At 48.0% G+C, this 22860-nt stretch overlaps 1 protein-coding gene across 1 annotated transcript in view; it reads right to left on the bottom strand.

Moving 5' to 3' along the window:
• PUF60 (poly(U) binding splicing factor 60) overlaps nt 1–22860 on the bottom strand; it is a 303002-nt gene that overhangs the window by 230306 nt on the left and 49836 nt on the right. Inside the window, exon 2 of the mRNA XM_030220385.1 lies at nt 14367–14462. Coding sequence (XP_030076245.1) covers nt 14367–14462 — 96 coding nt within the window. The remainder of the gene's footprint in view (nt 1–14366; nt 14463–22860) is intronic.

Genomic DNA, 22860 nt, shown 5'->3' on the forward strand with positions numbered 1-22860 from the left:
CCAGTGGTCCAGAATAAGCTGAAAGGCCTGATGCCCCAGCTCCCACTCCCCCAAATCCAGGAGAGAGCGACTGAGAAAGTCCACTTGCACATTGTCCTTGCCCACAATCTGACCTGCTAAAAGGGACAACAGATGGGTCTCCGCCCAGTAACAGAGACTCGCTGTCTCCAGAGTAGAGAGTTGTACGGGGACAGAAATCTTACCCATCCCCACCCGTCCCTGCTAGAATCTCACCCATCCCCACCCGTCCCCACTGAAATCTTACCCATCCCCGCAAATATTTAACCCATCCCAACCCGTCCCCACCCATCCCTGCAAGAATTTAACCCATCCCCGCAAGAATTTAATGGTACATACAAGAAAATTCTGGTCAGCTCCCTCAGTCTCTCTCTGGATTTGAGCTACATCACTGTAGGCAAGGAAGGAATGGATGCTGAAACTTAGAACACTCTGGTGTGCACATGAAAGATTTGTCTCTGATTTCTGGCACTGTGTGCTGAGAGGTCACCACATGCAGCACGCGCCAGTAGGTCAGGTGTCAGACCTGAGGTCTGCGCATCAGCCCGGGAGCAAAGAGGATTAATTGTAACATAGTAAATGACAGCAAATAAAGTCCTGAAATGCTAAATAGTAGTAGTAGTAACAGTCCATCCAGTCTGCCCAATAGTCACACATTATCAATTCATGATTAAATCAACAAGTGTGATATTATATACTTTCTTTCATGTTTCTGGAACATAGACCATAGAAGTCTATCTGGCCCTACACTTATGTTCCAACTACTGGAGTTCTTGTTGAAGCCCACTCCAGTCTATTCATCTTCTCATTTGTGGGATACAGACCGTAAAAATCTGACCAGCACTGTCCTTATGTTCCAGCCACTGAAGTTGCTGTTTAAGCCCTTTCTAGCCCATCCTAAACCAGACTGCCATATATTAGACACAGACCATACAAGTCTGCCCGGTATCGGCCCTAGTTAATCACAACCAGAGTCGCCATCTAAGCGTCACTTGACACATCCACACATACAGTGGTGGAAATAAGTATTTGATCCCTTGCTGATTTTGTAAGTTTGCCCACTGACAAAGACATGAGCAGCCCATAATTGAAGGGTAGGTTATTGGTAACAGTGAGAGATAGCACATCACAAATTAAATCCGGAAAATCACATTGTGGAAAGTATATGAATTTATTTGCATTCTGCAGAGGGAAATAAGTATTTGATCCCCCACCAACCAGTAAGAGATCTGGCCCCTACAGACCAGGTAGATGCTCCAAATCAACTCGTTACCTGCATGACAGACAGCTGTCGGCAATGGTCACCTGTATGAAAGACACCTGTCCACAGACTCAGTGAATCAGTCAGACTCTAACCTCTACAAAATGGCCAAGAGCAAGGAGCTGTCTAAGGATGTCAGGGACAAGATCATACACCTGCACAAGGCTGGAATGGGCTACAAAACCATCAGTAAGACGCTGGGCGAGAAGGAGACAACTGTTGGTGCCATAGTAAGAAAATGGAAGAAGTACAAAATGACTGTCAATCGACAAAGATCTGGGGCTCCACGCAAAATCTCACCTCGTGGGGTATCCTTGATCATGAGGAAGGTTAGAAATCAGCCTACAACTACAAGGGGGGAACTTGTCAATGATCTCAAGGCAGCTGGGACCACTGTCACCACGAAAACCATTGGTAACACATTACGACATAACGGATTGCAATCCTGCAGTGCCCGCAAGGTCCCCCTGCTCAGGAAGGCACATGTGACGGCCCGTCTGAAGTTTGCCAGTGAACACCTGGATGATGCCGAGAGTGATTGGGAGAAGGTGCTGTGGTCAGATGAGACAAAAATTGAGCTCTTTGGCATGAACTCAACTCGCCGTGTTTGGAGGAAGAGAAATGCTGCCTATGACCCAAAGAACACCGTCCCCACTGTCAAGCATGGAGGTGGAAATGTTATGCTTTGGGGGTGTTTCTCTGCTAAGGGCACAGGACTACTTCACCGCATCAATGGGAGAATGGATGGGGCCATGTACCGTACAATTCTGAGTGACAACCTCCTTCCCTCCGCCAGGGCCTTAAAAATGGGTCGTGGCTGGGTCTTCCAGCACGACAATGACCCAAAACATACAGCCAAGGCAACAAAGGAGTGGCTCAGGAAGAAGCACATTAGGGTCATGGAGTGGCCTAGCCAGTCACCAGACCTTAATCCCATTGAAAACTTATGGAGGGAGCTGAAGCTGCGAGTTGCCAAGCGACAGCCCAGAACTCTTAATGATTTAGAGATGATCTGCAAAGAGGAGTGGACCAAAATTCCTCCTGACATGTGTGCAAACCTCATCATCAACTACAGAAGACGTCTGACCGCTGTGCTTGCCAACAAGGGTTTTGCCACCAAGTATTAGGTCTTGTTTGCCAGAGGGATTAAATACTTATTTCCCTCTGCAGAATGCAAATAAATTCATATACTTTCCACAATGTGATTTTCCGGATTTAATTTGTGATGTGCTATCTCTCACTGTTACCAATAACCTACCCTTCAATTATGGGCTGCTCATGTCTTTGTCAGTGGGCAAACTTACAAAATCAGCAAGGGATCAAATACTTATTTCCACCACTGTATGCAGCCATTTAAGGTTAGGATTTTTATAACTTCCATTTTCTAATTAGAGATCCTCTATGTTCATCCCAAGCCTTTTTGAATTCCATCATCATTAGTGTCTCTACCACCTCCTTAATGGAAGACTTTCCACATTTGTGCTGTTAAAGCAAGGAGGAAGAGGACTAGGAGGAGACAGCACTCAAGGTACTCGGTAGGTGAGAGGCTGATGCAGTGCAGCTTACACTTCCACGGGAACCCCGCAGAACTGCTTCCAACCCCGCAGGAACCCGGCAGGACCTGCTTCCGTCCCCGCGGGAACCCTGCAGAACTACTTCCATCCCCACAGGAACCCCGCAGAACTACTTCCGTCCCCGCAAACCCCGTTCCCGTGCAGCTCTCTATGTTAATGGCTCGTTAAGTTTAGTGCATCTGGCCCTTAGTCTTCTTTATCAATGTTTTGCATCTAACTTGCCAGTAAGTTGCTTCTTCTTTTCTTCATTTGGGTTCCTTTTTCCATTCTTTGAAGGACATTCTTTTGTCTCTAACAGCCTCTTTCACTTCACCTTTTAACCATACTGGCTGTCTTTTTCTCTTCTCTCCACCTTTGTAAATATGTGGAATGTATCTGTCCGGGCTTCCAAGATGGTATTTTTGAAAAATGTCCATGTCTGATTTAATGTCCTAACCTTTGCAGCCGATCCTTTTAGCTTCTTTTTAACCATTTTCCTCATTTTCAAGCACAAGGGTTAATGAATGATAAGTACATAAGCTTCACTGTACTGAGCCAGACCAAAAAGTCCATCAAGGCTATTATCCTGTTTCCAACAGTGGTCAATCCAGGTAAGAAGTACCTGGCGATACCAAAAGAATAAAATAGATATCACCTCAAGAATAAGTATTGGATTTTTTAAAGCCCACCTTAATAATGGTTTATGGGCTTTTCTTTAAAAATCTTGCACTCCTCTCTATTTGTGACCTTACCAGAAAAGGCAGTCCTCCTAGATGCTCCCATACCATAACCTGCCTGCTGTCAGAAAGGAACTACCTGAGTCTCAGATAGAAGCAGGCAACCCCCATCTCCAGCTAAGATATCAAGAGATATCTTGAAGCCCCTGGGGGGGGGAAGGTGTGGAGAATGGCATGGAAAGGGAAAATTAGGTTCTTACCTTGGTAATTTTCTTTCCTTTAGTCATAGCAGATGAAGCCATTACATATGGGTTATGTCCATCAACCAGCAGGGGAGATAGAGAGCACTCAAACTTTCACAGTGCCCTCTTGGCAAAGCTAGCTCCACTGCCTCTTCAGTATTTGAAGCTTCCAAAGCAGTATGGCAAACCGCAACGGGAATCACAAGAGCTTTCCTCACAGCGAACGATGGCCCATCACAAGGGCATGAACTCATAAAGGAGGGAATGCACATCCTCCTGGAGGGAATAAACTCATCCTCCTTATTGTATAAGTGAAGGGGAACACACGCGCCTCCTGGAGGGAATCACACATCCTCCCAACACACTGGAGGGAATGAACTCATCCTCCTATTTATAGAACTGGAGGGGAACACACGCGCCTCCTGGAGGGAATGAACACATCCTCCTAAATTTAAACTGAACATGAATCCTGAAGATTGTTTTCCAACTTTCTCCCAAGGAAGGAACTTCAGGAAATTAGAACAGAACCTGAAAAACAGATTCACAGCATACAGACAATCATACAGGGAGGGCTCATGGCTTCATCTGCTATGACTAAAGGAAAGAAAATTACCAAGGTAAGAACCTAATTTTCCCTTCCTTGTCATCAAGCAGATGAAGCCATTACGTATGGGATGTAACAAAGCAATCCCTAGATAGGGTGGGAACAAGCCACACCACGCGCTAGCACTTGTGCACCAAAACGCGCATCCCTCCTGGCAGCCACATCCAGCCTGTAATGTCGGGCAAAGGAGAGCTTAGAAGCCCATGTTGCTGCACTGCATATCTCTTGAAGAGAGAGTGCTCCAGTTTCAGCCCAAGAGGAAGAAATCGCTCTAGTAGAATGTGCCTTAAAAGCTACAGGCGGAACCCTGCAGGCCAGCAGATAAGCTGAAAAGATAGTTTCTTTGAGCCAGCGGGCAATAGTGGCTTTAGACGCTGGAGACCCTCTGCGAGAACCGGATAGCAAAACAAACAGATGATCAGAAGTCCTGAAAGAGTTAGTAACTCGCAGATACTGCAGCAGAGTCCTGCGCACATCCAAAAGGTGCAGCTGCCCAAAAGATTCTGGAAACTCTTCCTCTGAAAAAGAGGGCAAGAAAATAGGCTGGTTTAAGTGAAAGGCTGAAACCACCTTAGGCATAAAGGAAGGCACGGTCCGAACCGTGACTCCGGACTCTGAAAACTGCAGAAATGGGTCTCTACAGGACAGCGCCTGGAGCTCTGACACCCGTCTCGCCGAGGTAATGGCCACCAGAAAAACGGCCTTCAGTGTCAAGTCTTTCTCCGATGCTCGCCGAAGCGGCTCAAAAGGAGATGCCTGCAGAGTTTTCAAAACTAGCCCCAGGTTCCAAGCTGGACAGGGTGCTCGCACTGGAGGTCGGAGCCGAAGCACCCCTCTAAGAAACCGTGCCACATCTGGGTGAGCAGCCAAAGACACGCCTTCCACCTTACCACGAAGGGAGGCCAACGCTGCCACCTGCACCCGCAGGGAATTATAGGCCAAGCCTTTTTGTACACCTTCCTGCAAAAAGTCCAGAATCGGCGAGACAGGAGCCCACATTGGAGCAATGGCTCTGGAAGCACACCTAGACTCAAACAGGCACCAAATCCTGGCATAAGCCACGGAAGTGGACCGCTTGCGGGCTTGCAGGAGAGTGGAAATAACTTTATTGGAATAACCTTTATCCCTCAATTGTGCCCTCTCAATAGCCATGCCGTAAGACCAAAGCGGCCGGCGTCCTCCATGGCTACCGGTCCCTGAGTCAAAAAGTTCGGTACCAGAGGTAACGGCATAGGAGCCTCCAGGAGCATCTGTCGGAGGTCTGCATACCAAGGTCTCCTTGGCCAATCCGGGGCGATGAGGACCACATCTCCTGGGTGCAGCCGAATCCGCAAGAGCATGCGCCCTATCAAGGGCCATGGGGGAAACACATAAAGTAGACCCGGAGGCCAGGGTTGAGCCAAGGCATCCAACCCCGCCGAGCGAGGATCTCTCCGTCTGCTGAAGAAGCACGGGACTTTGGTATTGGCACTTGACGCCATTAGATCCATCACGGGCTTGCCCCATTTGGCACAGATCTGCAGGAATACTTCGTCTGCCAGATTCCATTCTGCTGGATCGATCTGATGCCTGCTCAGATAATCGGCCTGCACATTGCTCTGACCTGCAATATGAGCTGCCGACAGACACTGAAGATGCAGCTCGGCCCAGTGGCAAATCAGTTTGGCCTGCGCGGCTAGTGCTCTGCACCTTGTTCCGCCTTGTCGATTTATATAGGCCACCGTTGTCGTGTTATCCGACATCACTCTGACAGCCAATCCTTCCAGGGTCACTTGAAAGGCCAGAAGCGCCTGAAACACCGCTTTCAACTCTAGGCGGTTGATGGACCACTCCGACTCCTCGGGTGTCCATAGACCCTGGGCATGCTTCCCCTTGCAGTGTGCGCCCCAGCCCTTCAGGCTGGCATCTATTACCACTAGGCACCAAACTGGGAGCGTCAACGGCATTCCTCGCCGCAGCATGCTGTCCGAGAGCCACCACTCCATGCTGAGACGGGCCGCAGGGAGCCAAGTAAGTCTGCATTGGTAATCCTGAGAAATAGGAGACCATCTCCGGAGTAGGGAATACTGTAGAGGTCTCAGGTGCGCTCTCGCCCAGGATACCACTTCCATCGTGGCTGTCATCGATCCCAGCAGCTGGACAATGTCCCAAGCTCGCGGGCGGGGCATCCTCAGGAGCAGACGGACCTGATTCTGAAGCTTGCACCGCCTTAGCTCAGGTAGGAACACATAGCCCGAGACTGTGTCGAACCTGGCCCCCAAAAACTCTAGAGATTGTGAAGGGGACAGGTGACTTTTGGCCATATTGACGACCCAGCCTAGAGATTGCAGTATTGAGACCACTCTGGCTGTAGCTTGTAAGCTCTCTGTTGCAGAGTCTGCTCTGATGAGCCAGTCGTCTAGGTACGGGTGAACCCTGATACCTTCTCGCCTGAGAAAAGCAGCTACGACCACCATTACCTTCGAAAAGGTTCGGGGAGCTGTGGCGAGGCCAAAAGGCAAGGCCCTGAACTGGAAATGTTTTCCCAACAACGCAAACCTCAGAAACTTCTGGTGCGGGGGCCAAATCGGTATGTGCAAGTAAGCTTCTTTCAGGTCTAGAGTCGTGAGAAACTCTCCTGGCTGAACCGCCGCAATGACGGAGCGCAGGGATTCCATGTGGAAATGCCGCACTCTCAGGGACTTGTTCACTTCTTTTAAGTCCAGAATAGGGCGAAAGGACCCTCCTTTTCGCGGCACCACAAAGTAGATGGAGTATCGGCCGCAGCCTTGCTCGGCGGGAGGCACCGGGGTCACTGCCCCTAACTGAATCAGACCTTGTAAAGTCTCCTCCACCGCCGCCCGTTTGACGGCAGAACCGCATCGGGACTCCACAAACACGTCTCTTACTGGGGCGTTGAATTCTATTCTGTATCCATCTCTGATCAGGTCCAGAACCCACTGATCTGAGGAAATCTTGGCCCACTCCTCGACAAAGAGGGAAAGCCGTCCTCCGATGACAGGCATCGAGGAGAGGGCCGGCGCACCATCATTGAGAGGGTCGCCCCTGAACTCCTGGTCTTGAGCCACCGGCTGCAGAACGCTTGTCCGAGCGAAAGGAGTTCCTCTGCTGACCACGGGCACGTGAAGTGAACCCAGCAGAACGCCCCGGGCGGTACCTTCTAGCTTCACGGAAGCGAGGTCTGTACGAGGAGTGGACCGCCTGGCCCTTAGAGGAAGGCCTCTGCCTATCTTCGGGCAAGCGCTGGGGTTTTGGATCACCCAGGCCTTTCACAATTTTCTCTAACTCCTCACCAAATAGGAGAAGTCCTTGAAAAGGCAACTTCACCAACCTTTGCTTAGAGGCCATGTCCGCTGCCCAGTGTCGTAGCCACAGACGACGGCCACTGCTACTGCCATTTGTTTAGCCGAAGCTCTGACAAGGTCATAAAGGGCATCAGCCAGAAAGGACAAGGCCACCTCCATCCCCGGAGCCACATCCAAGAAGGGCTCCGCTCCATCTCCGGGCTGAGCCACTGCCTGTTGCAGCCAAGCTAGGCAGGCTCTCACAGCATAACAGCTGCATGCAGACGCCCGAACAGTGAGACCTGCAATCTCAAAGGACCGTTTCAACGCTGTTTCCAGCCTTCGATCTTGAACATCCTTCAGGGCAACACCTCCTTCAACAGGGAGGGTAGTTCTCTTTGTCACCGCAGTGACTAGGGCATCCACTGTAGGCATTTGAAAACGAGCCATATGTCCCTCACGCAGAGGGTATAACTGCCCCATAGCCCTGGAAACTCTCAAAGGTCCCTCGGGGTCAGCCCACTGAGCCGAAACAAGCTCTAGGATGGAGTCATGCAAAGGGAAGGCCCGAGCAGCTTTCTTGGTACTAGCCAGCCTGGGATTACCCGAGGAGGCCATGCCACTGTCAGGATCTTCAATCGAGAGGGCCTGCAGGGTATCTGAAATAAGCGCTGGCAGCTCATCACGGTGGAAAATCCTCACCGCGGAGGGATCATCCAGATCCTGTGGTAAATCCGCACCTGACTCTGGTTCCTCAGACCAAGAACGTCTGTCAGAGTTCTCCGAATCCTCACACCCCGACCACGGGGGGGAAAAAGGTGCACCACAATCTGAAGGGGAATTAACCCTTCTGCGCTTATCTTTAGGCCAAGCATCCGGGAAAAAAGCCTCACTGGGCAGTCCCAGGCCAGAATCCATCGGGGGGGCAATCAGAGGAGCCTCAGGCGACCCTTGAGGAAGGGCTCTTTTCATCATGTATGCTTTATGCAGCAAAAGCACAAAATCCGGGGAGAAAATCTCACCCTGGGCACCCAAATCCTGTCCGGTGCTAGCCACTCCTGAAATAACCTCATCTCGAGGTGCCCCACCCGGCTCAGGTCTCTCCGTGTCCACGGAGGCCGCGCCATGCGGTGTAAGCAAAATGGCGCCCGCTGCCAGCTCAGAGCGGGAAGAAACATCGCTCGCCATGCTCGGGCCGGCTCCTACGCCAATACAGCACGATTTACAGAGCCCTGCTGCTGATTTGCGCTTGCCACAAGTGGAACAGCGCTTTACATTGTCCACAGCCATTGCCGAAAAACGGCGGTAAAATCCAAAATGGCGGTTTCGCACCAAAATCGCCCCGATCACGGGCCCACCCCGGAGGAGTTGGAAAACACTCTTACCTCAAAGGATCTAGTGTACAACTACGATCCTGCTGAAAATCAGGTCAAAAACCTCTGTTCCAGCGTCTCCAGTGATCTCCAGTGATCATAATATGATCGGTTTTGATATTGGCATTGAAGGAAGTGAAACTAGGAAATCAAGTACGCTAGCGTTTAACTATAGAAAAGGTGATTACGACAAAATGAGAAAAATGGTGAAAAAAAGACTGAAAGGAGCAGCTCGCAGAGTAAAAAACTTGCATCAGGCGTGGATGCTGTTTAAAAACACCATCCTGGAGGTTCAGGACAAATATATTCCACGTATTAGAAAAAAGGGAAAAAAGACTAAACGTCAGCCGGCGTGGCTAAACAGTAAGATAAAGGAAATCATTAGAGCCAAAAAACAATCCTTCAGAAAGTGGAGAAGAGAACCAACTGAAAGTAACAGGATAGATCATAAGGAATGCCAAGCCAAATGCAAAGCGGAGATAAGGAGGGCAAAAAGGACTTTGAGAAGAAATTAGCGTTGGAAGCAAAAATACATAGTAAAAATTTTTTTAAATACATTAAAAGCAGGAAACCGGCCAAAGAGTCGGTTGGGCCGCTGGACGAAAATGGTGTTAAAGGGGCGATCAAGGAGGACAAAGCCGTAGCGGAGAAATTAAATGAATTCTTTGCTTCGGTCTTCACCGAGGAGGATTTGGGGGGGACACCGGTGCCGGAAAGAATATTTGAAGCGGGGGAGTCGGAGAAACTAAACAAATTCTCTGTAACCTTGGAGGATGTAATGGGTCAGTTCAGCAAGCTGAAGAGTAGTAAATCACCGGGACCTGATGGTATTCATCCCAGAGTATTAATAGAACTAAAAAATGAACTTGCGGAGCTACTGTTAGAAATATGCAATCTGTCCCTAAAATCGAGTGTAGTACCGGAAGACTGGAGGGTAGCCAATGTTACTCCGATTTTTAAGAAGGGTTCCAGAGGAGATCCGGGAAATTATAGACCGGTGAGTCTGACGTCGGTGCCGGGCAAGATGGTGGAGGCTATTATTAAGAATAAAATTGCAGAGCATATACAAAAACATGGACTGATGAGACAAAGTCAGCACGGATTTAGTGAAGGGAAGTCTTGCCTCACCAATCTAATGCATTTTTTTGAGGGGGTAAGCAAACATGTGGACAATGGGGAGCCGGTTGATATTGTATATCTGGATTTTCAGAAGGCGTTTGACAAAGTGCCGCACGAAAGACTCCTGAAGAAATTGCAGAGTCATGGAATCGGAGGTAGGGTATTATTATGGATTAAGAACTGGTTGAAAGATAGGAAGCAGAGAGTAGGATTGCGTGGCCAGTATTCTCAGTGGAGGAGGGTAGTTAGTGGGGTCCCGCAGGGGTCTGTGCTGGGTCCGTTGCTTTTTAATGTATTTATAAATGACCTAGAGATGGGAATAACTAGTGAGGTAATTAAATTCGCCGATGACACAAAATTATTCAGGGTCGTCAAGTCGCAGGAGGAATGTGAACGATTACAGGAGGACCTTGCGAGACTGGGAGAATGGGCGTGCAAGTGGCAGATGAAGTTCAATGTTGACAAGTGCAAAGTGATGCATGTGGGTAAGAGGAACCCGAATTATAGCTACGTCTTGCAAGGTTCCGCGTTAGGAGTTACGGATCAAGAAAGGGATCTGGGTGTCGTCGTCGATGATACGCTGAAACCTTCTGCTCAGTGTGCTGCTGCGGCTAGGAAAGCGAATAGAATGTTGGGTGTTATTAGGAAGGGTATGGAGTCCAGGTGTGCGGATGTTATAATGCCGTTGTATCGCTCCATGGTGCGACCGCACCTGGAGTATTGTGTTCAGTACTGGTCTCCGTATCTCAAAAAAGATATAGTAGAATTGGAAAAGGTACAGCGAAGGGCGACGAAAATGATAGTGGGGATGGGACGACTTTCCTATGAAGAGAGGCTGAGAAGGCTAGGGCTTTTCAGCTTGGAGAAGAGACGGCTGAGGGGAGATATGATAGAAGTGTATAAAATAATGAGTGGAATGGATCGGGTGGATGTGAAGCGACTGTTCACGCTATCCAAAAATACTAGGACTAGAGGGCATGAGTTGAAGCTACAGTGTGGTAAATTTAAAACGAATCGGAGAAAATTTTTCTTCACCCAACGTGTAATTAGACTCTGGAATTCGTTGCCGGAGAACGTGGTACGGGCGGTTAGCTTGACGGAGTTTAAAAAGGGGTTAGATAGATTCCTAAAGGACAAGTCCATAGACCGCTATTAAATGGACTTGGAAAAATTCCGCATTTTTAGGTATAACTTGTCTGGAATGTTTTTACGTTTGGGGAGCGTGCCAGGTGCCCTTGACCTGGATTGGCCACTGTCGGTGACAGGATGCTGGGCTAGATGGACCTTTGGTCTTTCCCAGTATGGCACTACTTATGTACTTATGTACTTATGTACTTATGCGTGTAAAAACGCGACGCGACTTTTTTTTTTTTTTTTTTTTACCTGTGAGGAAAGCAGAGGTATTGAAGACTCCGGAGGCTCAGATGAGTGGGAAAGGTAGGGAAAGGGCGAACCTATATGCCTGCATCCACTGTTGGTGGGTAAGGACAGGGAAAGCAAGGCAATATGTCCACATCCACAGAGGTATGGGTAAGGCAGGGAAAGGGCTAACCTATGTGCCTTTAAAGTGAAGCTGCTATAGCCTCCAACACCCCGGTTAACAACTGGCAAGCCAGGAACCACCTCCCGGCAGATTTTTCTGGAGCTCGAACAAGCTGCAGCCACCCTGCTAAGGGAGATAGAGAATACTGAAGAGGCAGTGGAGCTAGCTGGCCAAGAGGGCACTGTGAAAGTTTGAGTGCTCTCTATCTCCCCTGCTGGTTGATGGACATAACCCATACGTAATGGCTTCATCTGCTTGATGACAACGAAGGCGGCGTTTCCCGCCGAAATCAGCACCAAAGGAGAGAAAGACGTGACCGGCGGTAAAACAACAAAATCGGACACCCCTCCGATGGCACTGCCAAAACATCGATACCAGCAGCCTGGTACTGCTTTTAGAGGTGAAGGAACATCGGCCCACACAGCTGCCCCTAAATCACATTGCTGAGACCTAAAAGACACGGAGCTCCCCGACATCGTGAAAAACAATTAAAATAGAAAACAGCTGATCAGCCAACAGCTGATCGCTTCGGAGCTGCCCTGCTCGTTTTTACAGCCCAGAAACGGCTCTGCCAAGACGGCAGACCGGGAGGCTTTTTTTTTTTTTAAACCGAGTAGCTGCCTCTCCCTGCCTCCACAGTTCTTACAACTAAGATCTGGAGGAAAACTCATATCAGTCAGACTGTTCCTGACAACAGTCTGCTATGGAAATCATCAGAATTTACCAAAGAATGCATTTACTTCAGTCAGACTGTTCCTGACAACAGTCTGCTATGGAAAGCATCAGAATTTACCAAAGAATGCTTTTACTTCAGGGAGGAACAGGGGGGAGGGACTCGACTACCTGAGTGTGGCACCCCCGGGGCAAACAGAGGCCCCCACGGACCTCAGCCCCTACCAAGCAGGTTTTCTTTTTTTTTTAAGATGCACAGAAATAACCTGAACCTTTCAGCAGAAAATAACATTAATAAGAATTAACAAGAAAGAATAGACAAAAAGGAATGAGACTGAAGGACTCACCACCTTCCACCTGCTGGAGACTGAGATTACTGGATCTTTCTCTAGCTGGCAAGGGCTCTTACTGGCTGGCTAGAGTCACTGTTTTTTTCTCAGTCTCCACCTGCTGGAAGGCGTGCACAACCCATCAGTCACATTCTGGGTCGGTCCGGAGGGACACTAAGGAACATAGATTTCTGCCCCTTGGAAGAGAGGGTCCAGTCCCACAATGAGGCAGGACAGGGTATGGTGATCCTAGGAGCCTCCTCTGGGAATTACAGAACACAGATTGACAACCTTCTCTAACAGAAGTGAGGTAGAGATAGAAATAGGGGCTCCATTACATGAGGACTCACCTAGCTGCAATCTCCCAGAGTTGGCAAGTGCCTGCACCCCCAGTCAGTGTGTCAAATGCATCTCAATTCCCAATCTAACTCCTGCAACTAATCTACTATTAGTGGCAGCCTCTGGCCAGGACAAGATGGCCTCTGCTCCCATGCGTGGAAGACCGAGTAGTGTGCCTTTAAGGGTGCAAATCTGTCTGGCGGCTCAAGCACCTCTGCTGCCTCAACCCAAATCCACCATGGCCCCTACTATATCAAGAATTGCAAAGACCACCATTCTCATCTCCCAGCAGCTCTAAGGCCTCCCCCACCTCACACAACTTTAGCACAGACCACTTCACCTCCTATCACCTTTGCAACAGGATCCATGTGCTGGTGATATCTCCCGCTGCCCAAGGTCCCATTCTGAGACCTCTCCCTGATAGTACTGCTCGTCAAGATCAAAGAGAAATAAAGCTTTTCTCGCTCTCTCTTTTTTTTTTTTTTTATTAAATCTATGGTAGACCCGGGGGGTGGGGGGGAGGGATTTTGATGATACATATATGAGAAAGTGCCTAGATTTATATGTTGGGCTGTGTTGATGTTATGTAAAGAAAAAGTTAATAAAAACAATTAAAAAAAAATCTATGGTAGATCCAGGCAGCCTGAAGGGAGGGAGCAATCGAAGGAACCAAATGTAACATCCTCAGCCAGGGCAATGACCACTGCAGGCAAAAATGGGGGGAATGGAGAGAGAAGGGACCCCCCCAACAACTTGCACTTAGTCAAGATTCAGGGGTCGAGAATCTGGGCAATGGTCTATAGACTGATGCTTGAATTCCCACTGGTCAGGGACTCAACTACAAGGTGGCAGAAACCTGCTGCACCATCTGCTGGAGGCAGAGAAATGCTGGCAGGTTTCAGGGCTGCACTACCTCTTAACACTATGGCTGGAGAACATAACCCACTCGTCTGGACTGGTCTAACAGAATGACAAGGCATTTGTATTTTAATATATGTTTCAAGCCACTTAAGGCAACCCTTTGGAACTGAAAAGGCATGATTCACATGTAAGATTAGATGAGAAGGTAAAGGTGAATGCAAAGCCAAAGATAACTGAGGGGTATGGAATTACACTAGTGAGTCTTATGGCTCTTATATACCATCAGCACCACAAAAGCAGCAGGTTCTTAGGTCTCTGTGGTTATCTAAAGTGACTCTGGAGTGGCTTCTAGGATGTTTCTACTTTGTTTTTCCTGACATGATGACCAGTGCTATGAAGCTCTTTAGGAAATCTTAACACAAAAATCCCTACATCCTGTAAGATGTTAGAACTGGTTTGCTGGATTATAGGGTATGGACAGGAACACTAACCTTCTGCAGGGCCTCCTGCTGTTCTGGGGTAAGAGGGGGAAGCCCCAACTTAGATGCTGTGCTCTGGCCATTTTCTATCTTTATTGAATCACCACTCTGAAATAAAAAACAGAAAGGCTGGTTAGTATTCTCACTGTCTACAGAAAACATATCCTGAACCTCTGGGATACCAAACTCGCAGTTCCAAATTTTTAAAAACATGGAAATACAAGTGGAAAAAGTTCAGTCAGTTCCCTGCTCTCAGTTCTCCAGGCACTAAACTTGTCCTCTCTATGTTAGAGACTCAGTTACCGGCCACATGGATATTTATAAAAATAAAAAATGAATGTAGAGGGGTGGGGGGTTTCACTTAGGATTCTTAAGTAGAGAGGTGTGGTAGCCGTGTTAGTCCACTCTTAAGGTTATCAATAGAAATCAAACAAAATAAAACATGGAAAAGAAAATAAGATGATACCTTTTTTATTGGACATAACAATACATTTCTTGATTAGCTTTCGAAGGTTGCCCTTCTTCGTCAGATCGGAAATAAGCAAATGTGGTAGCAGACAGTATATATAAGTGAAACAGCCAAGCATTACTTTGACAGTCTGACAGGGTGGGTAGGAGGTATGCATGGGGACATCAAAGCATTTCATTGATATTCTAACAGGATGGGTGTGGATAGGTAAGAGGAGGGTGATAAACAGAGAAATATAATTTTATGGTTTATAATGGGCTAGAAAACACAGATCCTTGTTAAGTCCTGGGTGTCAAAATATTCAATCATTCTGACTTCAAAGGTCTTACGTTCCTGTATTGTTTTAAAGTTACCTTTCAGGATTCTTACTATGAAATTACTACTACTACTACTATTTAGCATTTCTATAGCGCTACAAGGCGTACACAGCGCTGCACAAACATAGAAGAAAGACAGTCCCTGCTCAAAGAGCTTACAATCTAATAGACAAAAATAAATAAATAAAGTAAGCAAATCAAATCAATTAATGTGAACGGGAAGGAAGAGAGAAGGGTAGGTGGAGGCGAGTGGTTACAAGTGGTTACGAGTCAAAAGCAATGTTAAAGAGGTGGGCTTTCAGTCTAGATTTAAAGGTGGCCAGTGGTGCAGTGTCCTGGTCTTGTAAAATGCTAGCCCACCGGGGTGGGAACCTGACTGGCACCGGCTATCTTCATGTGATGTCTGTGCAGATTAAATCTTGTCTTAAGAATCTGGCCTGTTTCTCCAATATAGCATCCTTCGTTACATTTTTTACACTGAATGATACATACCACATTGGAAGATGAGCATGTGAAAGATTCCTTTATGTTGAATATTTTTCCTTTGTGAATAACTGTGGGGTCCTGTGAAATGTTTTGGCACAGCTTGCAGCTGGATATATTACAGGGAAATGAGCCCTTCTTTTCCTTTTCAGTCTGTGTTGGGAGTTTACTTCTGATTAGCTTGTGTTTTAAGTTGAGTGGCTGTCGGAAGGCCAGCACTGGTGGGGATGGGAATATCTCTTTCAGTAATTCATCTTCCTGGAGTAGAGGCTGTAGGTCTCTTATGATTTTCCTCAGTTTCTCCAGCTCTGGGTTGTATGTCACTACAAGGGGGATTCTGTCTGTGGCTTTTTTTTCTTTGTACTGTAGAAGATTTTCCCTGGGTGTTTTGAGGGAGGAGGCAATATTCTTGGAGATTATTTTGGGGTTGTAGCCTTTCTGTTTGAAGGATGCAGTCAGGGTTTCAAGGTGTCTGTCTCTATCCCCTGGGTCCGAGCAGATACGGTGGTATCTTGTGGCTTGGCTGTAAATAATAGATCTTTTTGTATGTTAAGGATGGAAGCTGGAGTTGTGACGGTAGCTGCATCTGTCTGTGGGTTTCTTGTATATAGATGTTTGCATACAGCCATCACTGATTAAGACTGTGGTGTCCAAAAAATTCTACCCACCCCCACCCTCCCACCCTGTCAGACTGTCAAATCAATGCTTGGATGTTTCACTTATATATACTATCTGCTACCACATTTGCTTATTTCCGATCTAACGAAGAAGGGCAACCTTCGAAAGCTAATCAAGAAATGTATTAAGTTATGTCCAATAAAAAAGGTATCATCTTATTTTCTTTTCCATGTTTTATTTTGTTTGATTTCTATTGATAAACTTAGGATTCTGTAAGAGTCCAGGCATCTCATGTGATTACTTGGGGGTTGAATTTTGAAGTTGAAACTTTTAGAATTCCTTCTTTGTTATTGTTCAACTGGAAGTTCATTGTGTATGGAAAAATTATGTTCTTACCTGATAAATTTATTTCCTTTAATCATACCAGACCAGTCCAGACTAATGGGTTATGTCCATCTACCAGCGGAAGGAGACAGAGAAAATAGTTTCACATAAACCGCCCCTTAAGGGTATCGTGCAGCCTGGAATATTCAGTATTTCGAATAGCCAAGCAATGGTGCTCTGAAGTCTAGAAGAAAATACAGTTAATACCAAACAGGCAAACTCTTGGAGCCAATATGCAGAACCTCACTGTTCCTGCTTGGCTAAAGGCAACTGCAACCTCCCCTCATCCGGGGAAAGAACTCCGTGATGCCAAGCAGGGGCATAGCCAGACTTCAGCGGTAGGGGGGGGGGGTCCAGAGACGAGGTGAGGGAGCACATTTTAGCCCCCCCCCCCGCCATTGCCGACACCTCCAACAACTTTGACTCCCCCCCTGCAGACGACCCTCTCGACCCCCCCCGCCCGCCGTCACCTACCTTTGCTGGCGGGGGACCCCAACCCCCACCAGCCGAAGTCTTCTTCCTTCGTTTGGTTTCTCAGTCTGACGTCCTGCACGTACAACAGGCAAGACGTCAGACTCACAGAACAGAACGGAGCCCTGCAGGACATCAGACTAAGACAACAATCGAAGGAAGAAGACTTCGCCTGGCGGGGGTTGAGGTCCCCTGCCAGCAAAGGCAGCGGGTTGGCGGTGGGGGTTTGAGAGGGTCATCGGCAGGGGGGTCCAAGGCCAAATCTATGGGGGCCCAGGCCCCCGTGGCCCCATAGCTGCTACGCCCCTGATGCCAAGTAACAGGAGTCATACAGAGCTGGCACAACAACAAGTGGCAGGAGACTGAATAGAAAAGATGAAGTAGGCAGTGCTGTAGGACATCCCACTGTATTGAAGCATCGTGGAACAGCCAGGGATACCTAAAGAAAACAACACTCTTGACAGAATTTAGCCAGAGAGGGCATCTGGACTGGTCTGGTATGATTAAAGGAAATAAAATTATCAGGTAAGAACATAATTTTTCCTTCCTTGTCATCTATACCAGAGCAGTCCAGACTAATGGGATGTAGCAAAGCAGTTTCCCAAAGAGGGGGGGGGGGGGGGGGGGAGAAGAATGCAGAAGGTTGAAAAATCAACAAAGCTATAGACACAGCAAAAAAACTGATCAGCAGAAAAGGATTCGAATATCCGAACCACCAGGCCACCAAAATGGAACAGAATTAGACACTAGAAAAGGAACTGAAGCTGTAGGACGTAAAACTAATGTCCTAAGCAAAAGAAAAACTACATACCCCTGTCCCGAGAGTAGTAAAAGAAGCAGCAAAAGATACTCATGCTAAAGGACCCCCCCCCCCCCCCCCCCTTGGAAGGAAGGGAACAGTTGTATCCGAGCAACAAGGAGAAGAACTGTCTCCAAACCCTGGCAGGACAAAGACTAACTCCTAAACCTGCCGGTCTGCCTTGAGTGCAAGATGGTTGGATGAAGCGACCCTAACAAGTACTAGGAGTACGCAACCCCAAACAGTGCACCACACCTCATAGAAGAAAGGAAGCAAGGCCCAGGAACCACCCAGACCTGCGCCTAGTGAGAGAATCAAACTCCACAGAACAAGAAAAGACTCCAGAGTCGAGAGAACCAACTAACTGGAGTGCTAGTTTCTCCAGAACCATGAAGAAAAGGGCAGCAGCATACCAGGGTACAACCGTAGAAAGAGTACTCATCAACCAGCTCGCTCTGGACTTAGGGATGAAAGAACAGAGCCAAGAGAACAAAAGGAGACAAAAAAAGAGAGTTGAGAGCCACACTGTGGAGAAAAGACCCCCCAAGGTGCCAAGAGGCCACAAAAGGAGCAGAGACTAATTCAAACTCCAGCAATGGAGAAGCTTCTCGTCAGCCACCAAGAGGCTACGGCAAGAAAAGGTGCCACAGGAATGGTAGCTAACAGGAGACAAGACAGGCTTGTCTAGCAGTCTAAACTGCAGCATGCCACAGCTGTCGAGAAGTTACTGTATCCAAACCGCAGAAAAAAGCTGGGGTTGACCAACAAGGTGAAACAGTGCCCAACAGGCAAAGGTGAAAATATGCTCCACAGTCAGAGACTGAACTGTGCTCAAGGGACAGAAAAGAAGCTGCGCTCATCAGGCAGAGTAGGATCCGTGCTCAATGAGAACAAACGGATTTGCACTCAAAGCACACAAACTGAGCCACACACCACAGGCAGACAAAGAGTTGCACACATCTGGCAAAGATAGAAATGCACTGAACAAGCAGAGTAACAGACAGAGGATGAGCAGTGCCCCACTGAAAGAGCTGGATGTTAGAGGTACCTGCAGAACTGAAGCTGCGGTAGCGATGGAACTGTGTACATAACGCAGACAAGGAGCTGCTTTCCACAAGCAAACAAGGAGCTGCGCTCCGGATGCAAGCACAGAGCTATGCTTCCTACGCAGACATGAAGCTATGTAGCACCTGCAGAGCTGTGCTCCACTTCACCCAATTTGCAGAGAAGAGTTGTGCTAAACATACAGAGATGGAGCTACACTCAACAGGTGGTGGAGCTGCGCTCTGCACACAGACAAGAAGCTGCGTTCCATACGCAAAGAGAGAGCTACATGCCACACACAGACAAGGAGCTGCGTTCCATAGGCAGACACAGAGCTGTGTTCTACACGCAGACACAGGACTGTGCCCCACGCTAAGATCTGCAGAGAAAGAACAACACTCAACATGCGAGAATGGAGCTGCGTTCAACATGCAGAGATGAAAGGTTGCAGAATAAGCAGCGAAGGAACTTCACTCAACATGCCATGATAGAGCTGTCCTCAACATACAGTGATGAAGCTAAAGCCAACCTGGAACTGTGCCCAGAATGCAGCGATGGAGCCATGCCCAACATGGAACGGTGGAATGCATGGAATAATGAAGCTGTGCTCAACATGCAGCAATGGAGCCGTGCTCAACATGCAGCAATGGAGCCGTGCTCAACGTGCAGCAATGGAGCTGTCAACACGCAGCGATGGAGCTGTGCTCAACAAGCAATATGCGTAGATGGAGTCCTGGGGAACAGACAGAGAAAAAGGTGCTGCCAGGAGGCCAACAGGAAAGGAGTACAACTTGTGGAAATGCAGACCTGGCGCTGCACTCCCCTGGCCCAGAGAGACTAAGAGGCATATTTTCAAAGCACTTAGCCTTCCAAAGTTCCATAGAAACCTATAGACCTTTGGAAGGCTAAGTGCTTTGAAAATATGCCTCTAAAACTACAAGAGAAAGCCCCATGCCCAAGAAACACTCTCGGCCCTCAAGTGGTCTCTGAGTCACAATGACCGCCCTCCTAGGCAACCGATACGGAGCAGCAGTCAACGTAGAGAAAGAACTCCCACCAAGAGGGAGGTAAGCATCTGTTATGTTTGGGAATGTGAGCCCTTGTGCCCTGACTGAGCACGGCGAAGATGGAGTAACACCGCACTCGGTCAGGCAGCTAGACAACCCCTAGCTTCACCTGGGAAGCGACCGCCGTTCCCTGAGAGTTGAGCCCCCAGGTGCAGGCGGCCACAAGGACTTCCGGAACTGGCGGGGTTGCACGGCCACTGACCCGACAGGCAGAGAAAGCAGACACCGTCCAGGAGCCAAGGAATCAGCAGCGCAGCAAATAGTCAGAGAAACAGTCCGAGGTCTAGGCAGGCAGCAACACAGCGCGTAGTCAGGCAACAATCCAGGGTCTGGTACACAGGAATCACAGAAGCAAAGATAGCCGGCTGTATAACACAGACATAGACCACGACCTCTAAGCACTAGAAGTCGAAGCAAGGAAGGACTAGAGGCAGGGCTTTAAATAGTGCAGGAAATTAGGTTCAAACATGTGCCGCTGATCCAAGATGGCTGCCTCCATCAGAAGAGATGCCCTACGCCCAAATATGGGCTTCCTTCCTGAAGCTGCCCATCTCCAAAATGGCTGCCACAACCTGAGACGCCCATCTCCAAGATGACTGTCCTATCCTGAAGATACCACATCCTCGAATGCCCATACCCTGCGCAAGCAGGCTGCACCTCTGGAGGAGTGGTACAGAGTGTAACAGCATCACGGAGCTGGAATCCTCAGACCAAAGGGAGCAAAATGCAGCCGTAAGGCAGTGAGGAAGAAACAACTCTCACCAGGCCAGGAACAAAGAGGAAGCTGGCCACTAACACCAAACTGAGGAAAAACCAGCTAAGGGAGAGTCAAATTCCAGACATAGAACAGAGCCACTTCCCTGCAGAAAAGTAGAGAAAGCACAGAGCTAAGAGGCGATAATTCAGATGCACAGCAATAGATCTGCTCAGCAGGAAAGAACTGCGCCCCGAACAGAAAAAGAAAGGAGTGCCAAATGTGCCAGGAGAGATGCGCCTGAAACTAGAAAAGGCAAAATCCGCCTGTGCCAGGCTAAACCTCCCGCCCGAAAGCAAGGGAAGCAAAAAGACACATTCCCATAAAGAGACACTGAACTAAGTCCAAGCAAAAGACTGGCAAGAATGGCGCTCCCGAGGGTACTCAGAACAGGGATTTGAGCTAGCAGTTGCACACCAAGGGCAACTCACACCCCTACCAGAAAGAAAGTACCCTGCAGACAAACCAGAGCAGACAGGAGGGATCCACGGGGACGAGAGAACAAGAACCTCCCTATGGAAGGGAGGAAAGCTGCTGCCCAAAACAAGAATCAAATAGCAGGGGCGTCTCAAGCAGATGCCAGAAGCAGCAGAGACCAGACATTCTGACAAAGGACCTGACCAACAGCCGCATAAGACTGACAGGAATGAAAAATAGCCTGGACCTAAAAAGACTGAGCCTGCAGCCAAACGTAGCCAGTGAGAGACTTCCCCCACTTAGGAAATGGCAGACTAAGACCTCCAAACCACAAAGGTACAATTTCCAGCAACGGGGCCGCCCTCTGAACCAGCCGCCATCTAGGACCCTGAAGAGGAAAAAAACAACTGAGTTTCGTGATCCAGACAACAAGCCGTGTCCCACAAAAAAAATCAAAGCAACTGGTACCAGCTCAAAAGGGCCCAAGATCAGAATCAGATGCCGGCCAGCGAAATTCAAAGAAACTTCGCAAGCTGCACCCCCTAGAATACATTGAAAATAAATCAGGTAACAGGCAAGAGAAAGAAGGAAAAACAAAGTTTCTTCTTTTTTTTTTTTTTTTTTTAAATAACCTTCTTCACTAGTGACAGGAATAAATAAAGGCTTACCTCAGAAACAGAAATTCAGATATACCTACCACCACAGAAGAACCCCACAGGGGAGACAAGTTACTCCATGCCACAATCAACCATCACCCTGCTAGAAAGACAGCCAGGGGAGGTAGGGGAGGGGAGGGAACCAGGGTCACTGGATATCACCCTAGCTGGCAAATGAACTCAGGACCACTGAGTATCATCTAAAACTAGCCCCAACATGGCTACCAGCACACCCCTGGCTCAACTGTCACCAGAATAATCTGGGACAGGAGTTACCAGCCAGCAATCCAGAGCAGCTGCACGATCCGTCCACCATCCGCTAGGAGACAGAGAAAATACTGAACATTCCAGGCTGCACGATACCCTTATGGGCGGTTTACTTGGAACTATTTTCTGTCTCCTTCCGCTGGTAGATGGACATAACCCATTAGTCTGGACTGGTCTGGTATAGATGACAAGGAAGTTAAGATTTCTTGTTTTGTATGTCTTTAAATTCTGCTGTAGTTTCTTGCTCTCAATAAAAAAAAAAATTTTAACATAAAAAATGGAAAATGTATGTGAGTGTAGAAATTTGGATTAGTACTGGCAAATTAAAAATACAAAACACTGATAACGCAGGAAAAAAGAAAATTTGAAAATAACATACCAAAATACATCTAGTAATAAATACTTTTCCAGGCACATATGAAGCAAGAAGCTTGCACAGGAGAAGTGCGGACCATTAGATGACTGAGGGATAAAATGTTGCACTGAGTCAAACCAGAATGGCTCAGGTGCAGCTAATCAGAAGCCCGCGTTGTTCCAAACAGCACTCTAAAATTAGTGCCGGAACAGCGTGGGGCATTAATGCCCCTATGATCAGATCTAATAGAATGCAAATTTACTAGCTCTGATCATAAGGATACTTCTATGGGAGATTGTGCCTGGGCATGTGCCCAGGGCACAATCCTCCCCGCAGGGGTTCTTGTGACAGGTCCGGGCTGTCAAATTAAAAAAAAAAAAAAAACGGACCTGTTTAGCAGCAGAA

The sequence above is a fragment of the Microcaecilia unicolor genome, chromosome 1 (assembly GCF_901765095.1).
Source record: "Microcaecilia unicolor chromosome 1, aMicUni1.1, whole genome shotgun sequence".
In the NCBI taxonomy this organism is placed as follows: domain Eukaryota; kingdom Metazoa; phylum Chordata; class Amphibia; order Gymnophiona; family Siphonopidae; genus Microcaecilia; species Microcaecilia unicolor.